General features: G+C 36.6%; 1 protein-coding gene across 1 annotated transcript in view; it reads left to right on the top strand.

The window, feature by feature from the left end:
* The window catches only part of EPYC (epiphycan), a 33,623-nt gene that overhangs the window by 14,843 nt on the left and 4,822 nt on the right, over window positions 1-13,958 (top strand). Inside the window, exons 2-5 of the mRNA XM_007123691.1 lie at window positions 5,660-5,831; window positions 10,876-11,034; window positions 11,877-12,079; window positions 13,383-13,478. Coding sequence (XP_007123753.1) covers window positions 5,660-5,831; window positions 10,876-11,034; window positions 11,877-12,079; window positions 13,383-13,478 — 630 coding nt within the window. The remainder of the gene's footprint in view (window positions 1-5,659; window positions 5,832-10,875; window positions 11,035-11,876; window positions 12,080-13,382; window positions 13,479-13,958) is intronic.

Genomic DNA, 13,958 nt, shown 5'->3' with positions numbered 1-13,958 from the left:
CAATTATTGGTACAGGTTTTTGCGTTGTATATGTGACTATTTAACTAATATCTATTTCCCCATGAGGGTTAATGTTATATACCTTATTGTTGTTTTTTCATCATTATATTTGGTGGCCTAAAACAGCCGTTTATTTAGCTCACAATTCTGTAGTTCAGCAATTTGGGCTGTGCTATGCTTCTAGTTTGCACTGGGCTCACTCATATATCTCCAACCAGCTGTTGGGTTGGTTCAGGGATGGATGGAGTAGGTTGGCCTCAGCTTACATGGCTTTCCTGTACTCCATATGCTCTGTCATTTTCCAACAGGCTGGAGCCAGCTCGTTCATATGATGACTGGGCAGGGTTCCTAGAGAGCAAATGAAAACATGCAATACTTCTGGAGAACTACCCTCAAAACTGACATAACAATACATTCTCTTGACTGAAGCAAATCAGAAGGCCAGTCTAAATTCAAAATTCAAGGGATGAGAAATTACCCTCTACTTCTTGATTGCAGGAGTTGAAAAGTCATGTTGCAAAGGATCTTAGAAAAGGAATAATTGCAACAATCCAAAAGAAACACACAAATCTCCCATGAAATCAATGGTGAATGTGCCAACAGAAGTACCCAAAGCTCTGAGAGCCACTCATCAAACATGTTTGTCTAAGTCACAAAGATCATGAGATGTTTTCTTGAGGAAGTAAGACCTGAACTAGATATGAGGGGCAAATAAGTGATTACAAGGCAACTTTGGGAGGTGGTGGATATTATCTAATATCTTGATTGTGATGACGGCATCACAGATGTTTGCATATATCCAAACTCATCACACTGTACACATTAATTATGTGAAGTTCTTTGTATAGCAATTATACTTTCAATAAAGCTGTTAAAAATAAAATAAGGGAAAAAAAGCTGGGGAGTGGAGGGAGTTCCAAGCAGATGACTAGTGCATGCAAATGTCCTACAGAAGAAGGAACATAGAGAGTATAAGAAACAAAAGATGGCCAGTGCAGCAAAAGAGAACAATTGGCAGGAGATGAAGGCAGAGGACACTTGAACGGCAAACCATGCAGGACTCTGTGAATCAAAGAGTTTTAAATTTATTTTAATAATAATAGCAAACCTTTCCATGGCACTTACTATGTGTCTGACATTATTCTAAGTGTTTTATGTGTATTAACGTTTTCATCCTAACACAGCTGTAATATTTATATCAGGATTTTACAAATAAAGAAATGGAAGTTCAGGGAGGTAAAGTAACTGCCTAAACAGTGAGGCTAGATTCAAACTCATCTAGTCTGGATCCTTCCTCATAATCAATATGTTGCAGTGCTTCTTCAAGGCCATTGTTCTGTTGGTTATCAAGAGCAATAAAAAGCCACTGAAGGCTTTCAAACAGGGATGGACATGATCAATTTTGTATTTTTAAGAGTTTATTCTCACTGAAGGTTGAATATATAGTAGAGGAGATCCCAACTTCCTATAAGTAGACTATGACTGTATTTCAGGCAAGAGAACAAAGTAACTTAGATTATGGTGATGGTAATAGACAGGGAGAAAAACAACAATGGTATTTACAGATGTTTAGAAAATATTAATGATGGGTAAAATGGACAGTTGATCATAACTTAAGTGTAATGTTTAGCACAGACATTCAGTCTGGTTGATTAGACAATTATAAAGACTGGTTAACCTTCCATCATTTACAAATTCACTTATTCATTTAGTGATCCTTTCACTCATTCATAAAGATAGGAGTCAAATCTGAGTAACCAGTTCTTTCATAGCATTCTTTCCATCACACATATATTACATTTTCATTGAGTTCCTCATTGGAAACTTAGTGCAGATTAAACACAGAGATGAAAAAATTTTTAAATATCAAAAAACAAAATACATTAGTTTTTATTAATTCAAACACAATGCTTAACAGCAGCAAATGGTTGGTGACTGTTCTGAACAGGTGTGAGCAACATACTCAACAAGAGGTCTCCACTGAAGGAATCAGTGGCGAATGAGACAATTAGGAAGAAGTGTGACTGCTGTTTCTGAACCTACTAATTTTTCATATTTTTACTCTGAAATTAAGATAAATAAGTAGGCTTAACGGTAGTAATATGGTTAATATGGCTGTATGGATCATTTATATGTGCTTTTTGCTAAGGGACAAATGGAGATTTGATTGAAATTTTTTTGTTTTTTTAAGTTAACTAACACAACAATGTTGTGTTAGTTTCAGGTGTTCAGCAAAGTGAATCAGTTATAGATATACATATATTTACTCTTTTTTAGATTCTTTTCCCATATAGGTCATTACAGAGTATTGAGTAGAGTTCCCTGTGGTATATAGTAGGTCCTTATTAGTTATCTATTATATATAGTGTGTATATGTCAATCCCAATCCCCCAATTTATCCCCCCCCCTTTATGTTATTGTCACTTAAAATGGTGCTGAGTACTTTTATAGGAAGATTCTTCTATGGGCAACTTTGCTGACTATTGGAGAATAAAAGTCTCAAATCTTTTGCAGTAGTATTAATAACAATATAAATATTGCCAGTAAAAGTCTGAGTACACATCATCTGGTACAAAAAACTGTAACCGACTCACTTTCTACTGAGATTCCTTATTTCTCCAGGAGCAGAAACTTCATCTAAGACACCTAGGGGTCATTTCAGCCCTGATTTTCCTGAGATTGCATTGAGGTGCTGGGTTGTTTCTGTGGAGTCAAGTCTGTGCTGGGTGTGGAGGCTGAGGCAGGGTGGAGGACTCCACTTGGCACTATTATCTCTCCAGCCTGACATCTGCTGAGATGTCACTCTACCCAGGTCACTGTCTATGGGCTATGCACTTGTCATCCCTGGCAGAGATATACCTCTCTCGTGGACACGGAAGGTGCTTCTAAACACAGTCTGCCATGGCATCAGTCATCTAAAGGACAGTAAGCAAGAGAATAGAATGAGACAACAATCAACTCAAAGATGTACCCTGCTGGTACTGGGCCAAGAAGATAAGCAAGTGTAGTGATAACCAAGCTCAAGGTCACATGTGGGAGTGACCTTGTATTGTGTTTTTAAACTTTAGGGAAATATAATGATTAGATCAAAAAGTCAATTCAGTAGGGAGCAAGTCGGAGTAAAATAAGGAGGCAAAATGAAAAAGAGTGGAGAAAAACTCCAAAAGAATGAATATTTATATCAGAGGCTCAAATATGTTTGCATTTGAGTGTTACCAATTGTAGTCTGAGAAAGGGGGGCAGGGATATTTTCTGGCCATTTGTGTTTATTCCCAAATTTAGGTTTCTGCAGCATAAGCATAAAAGTCTGCCACACGGAGAGCCAGGTGGTCACGTTTCCCTGGCCTCATTTCTCTGCGTGCACTGCCTCACAGCTTCACATCACGGTATGAAAATTGTTAAAGAGGAAAAGACGACAGGAGCCTAAATCACTTCTATTCAATGGTGAGAATAAATAGTGTCTGCAATGCAAAAGGCTCTCCAGACACAGTACTTTGAGGTTACAGTTCTGTAATTTTGCTGAACTGAAAAAACATTCCTTTTCTTTGGTCTTAAAATTTATTCAACATTCACATTTTATTAGCAAGTAAGCATGAACAAAACAGTTTTTGATAAACACAAAAGTTATTTTGCCTCATTATATTGAATGACAAGTGAGACCTTACAGCTTCACATCAAATCAGTGGAAAAACAATTATCTGTAAAAAGTATGTGCCAACATTTTTCTACAAAGCTAAAGATTCAAGGCTACGTGTCTGGTATGTGTTTCTCCCTTTAGGCTGCCTCCATTCCGTGAAAGATCTGTCTCAATTTCCGCTCTTCCCAGAGCCTCTTTTTGGTCTCTCTGCAAATCCATTCCTTTTGAATCTGCCTCCTTCCGACCCTGCAGATGGAAACCGTATGTTTCTCTGTTTAGGGAAGTGTGCCTAATCTTCTCAAGCAGAGATTTCTGGACACGTTTTATAATATCTTCATGTATGGCTTCCTAATGCACCAAATACACTGTAATTTGCTTTTGATTTGCTTTCAACGCATTAATACCTTCGTTGATTTTTTCTCAGCAAAATCTCTAAAATTAAGCATAGAGCTATGAATTAGATTTATTTTGGACAAGCAAAATTTGTTTATTATTTTCAGTAAGTACTTGTTGATCACCTACTATGCTACAGCCTTGAGGTACAAAGATAAAAGACATAACTCAAAGCGTACCATCAAGTAGGCTTGGGTTGGCAGAAACCTGATGGAATCAATCCCATACAATGTAGGAAGGGCTGACATGGAGAAACTACAGAAGCATAGAAGGAGACACATCCAGAAAAGTAAACTGACAAGAAAAATTCAGCGTTCCTTAAAAGGATAATTTTCATTTGGGAAGGAATGTATTCAAGTGTATAAAAGTGACATTAAATCATAAGTCTATCTTAAAATTTTATGGTTAACTGAAACATCTATCTAAAATATTCAGAAAATATCTAGCCGAATTATGTACTTATTTTACACATGAAAGTAATAGCTTGCATATCATTTTGACATTAAGTAAGTGAGAAAGCGATTTGTGTGTGTTTTGCTTTTTTAATGAAAGCAAATAAAGGATGGAAAGAATCAGGAGGCCGTATCAAGGTGATAAAGAGAGAATTTGGAATTTCTGGGATGCCATGAAAAAACTAGGCCTCAAAGGGTGGTTCCTACATGTTGATAACCAATTGTCTTGAACAGATTTCCTGCCCCAAGTTACAAGGTCGGCAGGAATGTCGGGTAGGGAGGTAGGGATTTACTAAGGGATACAAAGGAACAGACACTGAGATAAGGGAAGAAAGTTGAGAGTAATGGGTTGTTTTAAATGCAAACAGTGTTCTTAGACGCAACAACTCACTACATAAAATATGCAACTAAGAAGAGAAAAGCAAGTGTAATCTAAAATAGAAGCCATGAAAAAAATCTTTGAGAAACTTTTTAAATTTTATAAAAATGCCTCCTATTGTCAAAGCTCTCAAAAAGGTCCATTTTAATACCCAAATATTATTGGTAATATTTGTTATTCAAATAATAGTGAAAATATATGAGAAATAGCATTCCATAACCAAATCATGTAGTTTTCTTGTCTCCATATATTTTATTTTAGTACAAAGGATACTTTTCACTAAAAATGCAATTGGAGGAAGTGTAAGTCACTGTAAAGGAACAGAATATTTGAATCTAGAAAACCAAGGATTAAAAGGACTTGAAAATACACATCAATTTCTTATTGTTTATTGTCTACAAGAGGAGTAGAACTGGGGCTGCAGGATGAAGGGGACTTTGGATTTTACTCTGCACACTTCTGGATTAATTTGAATCTTTCACAACAATAACGTATTCTTGCAATGCTAAGTATTTAGAAAACAATAAACGAGGTTATTTTTAATGTTGTAAAGGGCAGTAAGACCAAAATTAAAAAGGCACTGGAAACTATTACTAAGATTTGAGAAACAAAATTAATTAAAAACAATAACAGTAACTGGAACCGCATGTACCTTCCCAGGCAAGCAGGCGTCCCACCTTGTTCAACTTCAGAACACCAGCGACCTCTTGCGGCAAATATGGATACATTTTAAATTTGTGTAACTGCCACAGAGGGTGATTGAGAAGGTTGCCTGATGAAATTCTGCTTCTTTTTCAGATTGAAATAGCGACAGCGATACCTTCGGGGAACAGAGAGGTCCTCACCCCGCCACCACAGGCAAAGGAGGCTGAAGAGGAAGAGGAAGAGGAGTCCACCCCCAGGCTGATTGATGGCTCTTCTCCACAGGAGCCTGAATTCCCTGGGGTTCTGGGCCCACACACCAATGAAGGTCAGGTCCATCAAAGCTGGATTGTAATGAAGTCCACTTGTTCATTCCTCAAAACTGCCAAGCTCCAACTCTGCAGGGAGCCCCCATGACCCAAGGAGAAAACTTTGTTATAGGCTAGGTTTGAAGCAGGAGATATACATGTATTTTGTATTAAAATATAAAGCTGTTTTAATAATTCCGCTTTGGCATGATGGAAATGATCAAATAACCAAAGATTTGGGGTCAAAATACTTGTCTGGCATCATTACTCAGCAATCTGTGTGGTGGAATGCATTTCTAGAACAAACGATACACTATCGGCAAGATCAGAATCCGTGTCTGAGAGATCAGGAGCCAGCAGTTCAAGGAGATCAAGTGATGATGGCAATGATGATAATGATGATGGTGATGATAGTAATATTTTACATTGATTGAGCACATGCTTTCTGTGGGCCATAACGCTCAGCACTTCACATTATCTGGTTTGACTATTGCAACCTCCTTGTGAAGGTATCAGTACTAATTTTTTCCATTATTACCAAGGAAACTAGCTCAGAAAGCGGAGGAACTTTCCAGAGATCACATAGCTGTTAGGTTCACACACTGGGTTTGAAGCAAGCCTGTTCTGATTCTCGTCTGTGTACTTATTGGAAAACAGGCTTCTTTTCACTCAGTCCTGGGAAGCAGCAGGAAAAGGAAAAGAGAAGAAAGTATTTCATAACATCGGACTCCATCTCGTAGGGCCTGAAGTTGATGTAAACCATGGCCTTTTATTTAGGTCATGAGAAGGAATTCCTGGTGCTGAACCCGATTCTATGATTTGTCGGTATTTCATGTTAGAATTTGTCAGTGTCAACCTTGGGGGCTGTTCAAGTGGACTCACACCAGAACACTTTTACACGCACGGAGAATGGTGTTGTAAGGGGGTACAGAGTTTCCATTGCAAAGGTTTGGTTAGTATCAAGAGTCTCTGTACTATAAATTCTGGAGATACAACACTTATCTTAAAATGACTACTGTTTTCACAGATATTTCTGTCTAGTACAGAGAGACAGACATGTAAACCAACTTAGAGACAGTAATGTGTTATAGGTAATATAAGAAAAGTTTGTACAGAACACACTGAGAGAACAGAAGAGAGGAGAGAGCATTCAAACCCCAGCTTTGAGACTTTGCTAGATATACAGTCTTGAGCAAAGCATTCAATATTTTTTTGCCTTTGTTGCCTCATCTAAAAAATGGGATAATACATAATAGATCTTACCTCATAGAGTTGTTGTAAGGATTAATTGAATGAAGTTAGTGCCTGGCCCACAGTAAACATCGTAAATGTTAGTTATTCTCAATACTCTATTCTTGATAGAAGAGTATATCTTTTTTGTTTACTCTCAACAAACTTTTCAGTGTGCAATATGGCATTGTTAACTAAGGCACTGTGTTATAAGCAAATGTCTAGAACTTAATTCATCTTACATAACTGAAACTTTATACCTGTTGAACAAGCTGTCTCTTTCCCCCTCCTTCCAGTCCCTGGTAACCACCAATCTACCCTCTGCTTCTGTGAGTTTTTAACTGTTCACCAATAAGTAGTGTAAAAAAGTTGTCTTTTGTGAAATGCTGCCTATACGCCAGCCACTAAAGTGTTTTATGTACATTAGCTCTTTGAAGAGACACAACAATACTAAGTAAGTACTAGTTACTATTATCTTCACTTTATAAATAGGAAAACTAAAATTCCAAAATACTATAAAAGTTGTCCAGGGTCATGGAAGTGGTACGTAGGGGCGCTGGAATGAAAACAGAGGCCACTAAGTCCTGTCTTGAATGAAGACACCATATTCTTTCCACATAGTCAACTTTCTATGAGGTAGCAGAACACGCTACAGACAGAACCAGGGAGGTACACACACAGTGAGAAGGAAATGTATGTATCCAGCAGAAAGTCCTCAAAATAGGGAAAGTAAATATCTCTAGAACATTACTTACTTTTAAGTAATTTCAGATCTTTCAAAAGTTGACTGATCTGGCATCATTACCTAATGAGCCAGGAACAACAGAAGAGCAGAAATGTCCAAACTTTTTAAAAGCTTTAGTAAAACTTATGGCTCAATAATGTCAGTTTTGAAACATTATATTGTTTCAAAAAAATTATGACTTAAAAAAACTTTTTGTCTCTAAAGGAGTCTGAGAATAAGTAATGAAGTTAAAATTTTAATTCACATTTTACTTTCCAAAGAGGAACCATCTCTCGAAATTCTAAACTTTAAAATTAAATTTAAATCTTATAAATTTATCAAAGGCAAATAGTTTGGAAATATTTAAAACATTAAAAATCAAAGTATTATTTGTTACTATGAATACCAATTTCTAGAAATAGTATTCTGAAGCCACATAAAGTAGGCTTGAGTTATGAGTGGACAAAACTAGAATTAAATAATAATTGGTGTGACTATATATAATTACCCTAAGTGATTATTAAACTAGCATGACCATGAATATATAGAAGAACAAAATGCTTTACTTTCTAAAAACTGTGATAAGCAGCAAATATTCATTTACAGTGATTAGAGAAATTAGCAAGTATTAAATATTGCATAGCTCTCCCTTAAATTTTCTTCCTAGACTTACATTCCTAAAATAGTTTTCCTTCCTGAAGTTGTTATTATAAGTGATTTTTCTATTTAACAACAGTAATAAGACCTTAGTAGGTGCATTACTAGCTCTTGATCTCAAACCACGAATGGATCCTTCAACGAAGGCAACCAAATGTCCCGATTTGCCTGGGAGTGAAGGGATCCCAAGACCGGGGGCTTCCAGTGCTAAAACTAGCAACATAAGACTAGCATGGGGATGAATTGACACTGAGCGATCCCAAGAAAGTCTTCCATCACTTTCTTCTTCTATCTCTCATGGCTAGTTCACTTTCCCCATCCATCTCATGTCTCACAATTTTTTCTCCTCCTCCCTAAACTCCTCAAACTCATCAGAGAGCTTAGCCTCCTCCTTCACAAAGAAAATGCACTCTTCCGGTCAGCAGTTCTTTGGTCTTTCTGTTTGCACACATATAATCTACCTACATCTACGTCCATGCATCTCCTCCTATTACAACAGAGGAACTGTCTGTCCTCCCACATGTGGGATGTAAATTCTTCCGATTGTGTTTTTTTTCCCCTACTACACCTATGATTTATTATCAGAATTTTGCACTCTTTTTCCAGTAACAGTGGTAGAATTACATTACGTTAATTCATAATTTTTCCAGGGTATGACTAGTGACCAGAAGCGACTAGGAAAACCGACAAATTATAGAACAAACTTTCTCTCAATGAACTAAATGATACATACAGGGATTGAGCTAGGAACCTTGGTTTCACAGATGCGTCCTTCACACCACAGATTTTAAATTAAACTGAAATCTTCATTCTTCCCATTGTTTTTGAGTCCCATTTCCTGCTGCCCTCTCAGGATCGTTTTTATATTCAGTCTCTCTTCCTCTGGATTCTTTTCTTCAAATCTCTCCCACTTTAGTCCATTTCCTCAACATACACACAACAAATATGTCTTCTTATAGTTATCACATCTTTCTTTCCTTTTTCTTTACAAACATCTCAATAGCATTGTTTGTATGTGCTGTAACTATTTCCTCACCTCTAACTTCCTCCTTCAGTGGCTGTAATCCAGCTTCCAGCCTCATCACTCTACAGTGTTTACTGAAGTTTCCTATAATCCCCACAGGAACTAATCCAAGAGACATTTTTCAGTCCTTAACTGACATCTCAGGAGGCTTAGATTATTTTCTATTCCCTATTCCTTCAAACTATCTCTCCACTTGGCCTCCATAACATCATCCAACCTATTGTCCTTCTTTTCTTCTGGCCATTGCTTCTCTATGTCCCTTGAAGCTCACTGTCCTCCACATGAACAATAAACAGAGTGTGAAGGACGGGCAGGAGTGTGTATGTACAGGGGTGATAGAAAAAAATAGATTAATAAATGGAGATATAATCCAGCCTGACAACTCTTTTGGATCTGTTGTCTTTTCTATCACCATTACCCTTGCCAAGCAACCATCATCTTTTATCTAGATAACTCATCTCCTCTCTGCTTACTGGCCCTCCCTCAGTCTTCCAGCTTACGTTCAATCAGCGTGACATCTTAACATGCAAATCTGATCATGTAATACCCCTGCCCATCCTTAGGATAAGGAACAAGACCTGTAACACAGCCTATAAGGCCCATGTGTGTTACGTCTTAAACACTGCAATGCTCGCTGTGCTGTAGCTACAGGGACCATCTTTTGGTTCCTCCAAAGTGAAGGGACTTGGCACCTGCTGCTTCCTCTGCCTGCATGCTCTTCCTTCTCACCTGCATAATCAAGTCTTTTTCTTCCTGCAGATTTCTACTCAATTATCACCTCCTCAGAAAATGATGACTCTCAGACTGAATCAAATTCGTGTAGTTTATGCTCCTATGATATTTCTTGACATTTACCACAGTCATCATTTTATTTATTTGTGTGATTAACATTCATCTTACATAGCAGATTATAAAACAGAACTGTCTCTTTGGCTCACCACTGTTTCATCAGCTAGCACAGTGCCATTTACAAAGAAAAGATTTAATAAATGCACATTGAGTGAATTAATATTAATGATTATTGCCCTATATTTTCTTGATTTTGTTTCAGTGGTTGTTTAAATATTGAATGAAAGACCTAATAAAAATATTATATGTGATGTTTTAAATTTATAAAAACCACAGTCTTAATATTTACATTTGAAAATAGAATTTCCAGTAAATATAAGAGCAACAACCATGCAATATTCACTCAGTAATTTAAAATAAAATTTTAAAGCATTACAAAGAATATACTAATTATTGGGGTAGCCTTAGTTGGCATATTTGACTTTAATATTCCATTTAAAGAAAACTATATGAGAAAATATTAAATATGCCAGAATAGTCTGTATGAGACTTGAATCTTGTTTAATAAATATTCATAATCACATAATTTGTTAGAAATTGCTTTTGTTGCTTACATATATTGTTTGCCTCTTTCTTTTAGACTTTCCAACCTGCCTTCTGTGTACTTGTATAAGTACCACTGTATACTGTGATGACCATGAACTTGATGCTATTCCTCCGCTGCCCAAGAACACTGCTTATTTCTATTCCCGCTTTAACAGAATTAAAAAGATCAACAGAAATGATTTTGCAAGCCTAAGTAAGGATGATGGCACTAATATCCTTCTCTTTACAGACTTTTCCTAAAATGTTTGCACTGTGAAATGTTGGTACTGAAAATGAAACTTGAATATCAAAATATGACTCAAATCAATTATTTTTACGTTTGAAGGTTTGTTTTATGATAAGAAAAAATGATGAATAATTAAAGGTTGTTATGAAACTATATAGTTGTTGATATTCTCAAACTATTTTCAACTAAAGAAAAATCACAAATAATTCTATTTTATAGGTTAAAACTCTATCATATTGTAACAATAAGAGTAGAAAGTCATGGTTATATATTTACTAGGATCTGGCTTGTTTGAATAGACTTCCAGTAAAGCACAATTGCTTTATGATTGACGAATGCAGACCTAAATTCTGACCTTATAATTGTTGTCAACTTTGAAGAATTTTGGTACTTGTCTTCATTAAGTGTTTTAATCATTCGAAAGTTTCTTTTTAATGCCTTTGTATTTTAATGCTAATGCACCTATTACTATTAGAAAATACAACAATCTGCCATCAATTAGAAAAATGTTTTAAATAGAAAATCCAGATAAAGTTTATGAAGAATATAGGGAAAAGACCAGTTAAATATAATGAGTCAATTTCTTTGCTAAAGTTACACTTTCTTATAAGTGCATAAATATGAATAGTAATTGGGGGAAACAATTAAATTTTTATAAAGTTGTTAGAAATAATTGTTTCATTAATTGTCCATTGCTAATTAAATTCATATTTATATTTGCTTATATATGGGAAAATTTATATTCCTATTTTTATGTGAGCAAAACATATTCAAGAATATTTAACTACTTCCCTCATTTTTTTTTCCAGATGATCTAAGAAAGATTGATCTGACATCAAATTTAATATCTGAGATTGATGAAGATGCATTCAGAAAGCTGCCTCAACTCCGAGAGCTTGTCCTGCGTGACAACAAGATAAGGCAGCTCCCAGAATTGCCAACCACTTTAACATTTATTGACATTAGCAACAATAGACTTGGAAGGAAAGGAATAAAGCAAGAAGCATTTAAAGTGAGTTTTAAGTTTGAATATGAAAGACTTTCATCTTCCCATTCCCTTTGCTATCAATGACTAGCCTTTTTATTTCCACAAAGGGATTCAATTTGATGAGACTTTTCACTCCTAAAATAAACTTTACAACACTATGTATCATGCTTTGGGGAAATACTGTGTTCTGGTACATTCTGAGGCTGCTCAAACACCAAGAACAGAAAGCAGAGCTGGAATAAGAAGTGCGTGGCTATCTGGAGCACCAGTCTATAAATTGCACCTGGAAATGCTGTAAGCTGGATGAATTGTATTTACCACAAACGCCACTTAACAAGAGTATCTTATGTGGTTGGAAGGACAACTACTTGTACAGAGTGTGGGTGGTGCCTTTGAGGGTAGAAGCCTTCTAAAATATTTTGTAAGGAGAATGGATTCAGTTAATCTTATGCATTTTGTTTTTTAAGTGAAGGAAACAAGTTTGGGGTTAGAGTGACTTGCTTGGAATAACAGCATAGAGTCTGAGAATAGTAAACAGATTGGCTTTCTTACCCACTCTTACTCCATTCAAGCTGCTCCTCTAAATACATGTTGAACAAATATATTTAAACTACTGTTTGAAGGGACATCACATTACTTCCATGGAGGCTACAGGGGGTTGTGTGGACCCGTTAGCACTGAGCAATGGTGGAAACCCTGGCTCTCCACTAGCCCTCCTGTGACACCACCCTGGTGGGCAAGGAAGTTAGGGCACGTCATTAGAGCCTGGCAAAGGTCGACATCTAGTCTCTCAACTCAGATTTTGTTGGCATGGGTGGTAGTGAGTCACAGTTTGTCCTGTGATGTTTGGCTAGAGTAGACCTGTTATTGTCTAAACTTATTCTGTCTTGCTAGGCTGCCCTTTACCTGGTACTTGGGCTGGAGCGAGCAGAATTTTGTTGGGGAGAACTTTTCATTTCTCCATTCCTGTAACATGAAGGAAATTCTTGCTACGTCTCAACCAAATCCTCAAAATCCTATTGCAGAGTGTCTCATGTGGGAAGTCGCTGCCTTGCTTAAATAGAGAAAGTTAGAGTGGGCAAAGAAAGCTTCTGCCTAGAGATTGTTTCATGTTTCATTTGCATCGAGAGATATTTGCTTGCTATCAATTCTTCCAAAACTCATTTGAATTGTCCAGTAACATAGAAAACGAATTTGCCTCAATTTTACAAAACAAGACCTGAACAGGCATGTATTATTTCACAAATAGTTTCACAGACAGGGAATTAAAAATACAACTGCAGCACCACTAATTTTTATTAAGACCCGACATTTGGAATGTCTACAGGATATGGATGAGCTCCATCATCTCTACCTCTCCGATAACAACTTGGAACACATTCCTCTGCCACTCCCAGAAAGTCTGCGGGCCCTTCACCTCCAGGTAGGCTTCTACTCGTAAGTTATCCCCAACACCTCCATGGAAAACAGAAGCGAACAGGTGAAGGTGGGATGCAAAAGCTGTTTATAATGGCATGTTGCTACATTGTGACAATCTTTCTTTTTTTTTTCTCCTGTCTTCATTCTCTCTCTCAATCTGCGTACAAGGTAATTGTACATTCATGACTCTTATCTCTACTGATTTATTTCTGATAACTTTAGTCTTTATTTTCATTCTTTGCCAAGTCATAATGCACCCTTTGGACATACAAAGCTTCTTTAAAAAAAATGAGAGCTTCATCTGCTGAAGAAATGTGTAAAGATGAGAAATGGAAGAGAAAAAGAGGGAACGAAAAATCGAATTTGATTTCTAGCTTTCAGGGGGAAACAAAATGTCAGTTTTAGCTCTTGATTTTAGGTTCCATGTACTGAGGAAAATTCAATCCTAGGGCATTCCTATCTGCTGAGAGACGACAGACTTCCA

The sequence above is a fragment of the Physeter macrocephalus genome, chromosome 6 (assembly GCF_002837175.3).
Source record: "Physeter macrocephalus isolate SW-GA chromosome 6, ASM283717v5, whole genome shotgun sequence".
In the NCBI taxonomy this organism is placed as follows: domain Eukaryota; kingdom Metazoa; phylum Chordata; class Mammalia; order Artiodactyla; family Physeteridae; genus Physeter; species Physeter macrocephalus.
This window is presented reverse-complemented; position numbering and strand designations above follow the sequence as displayed.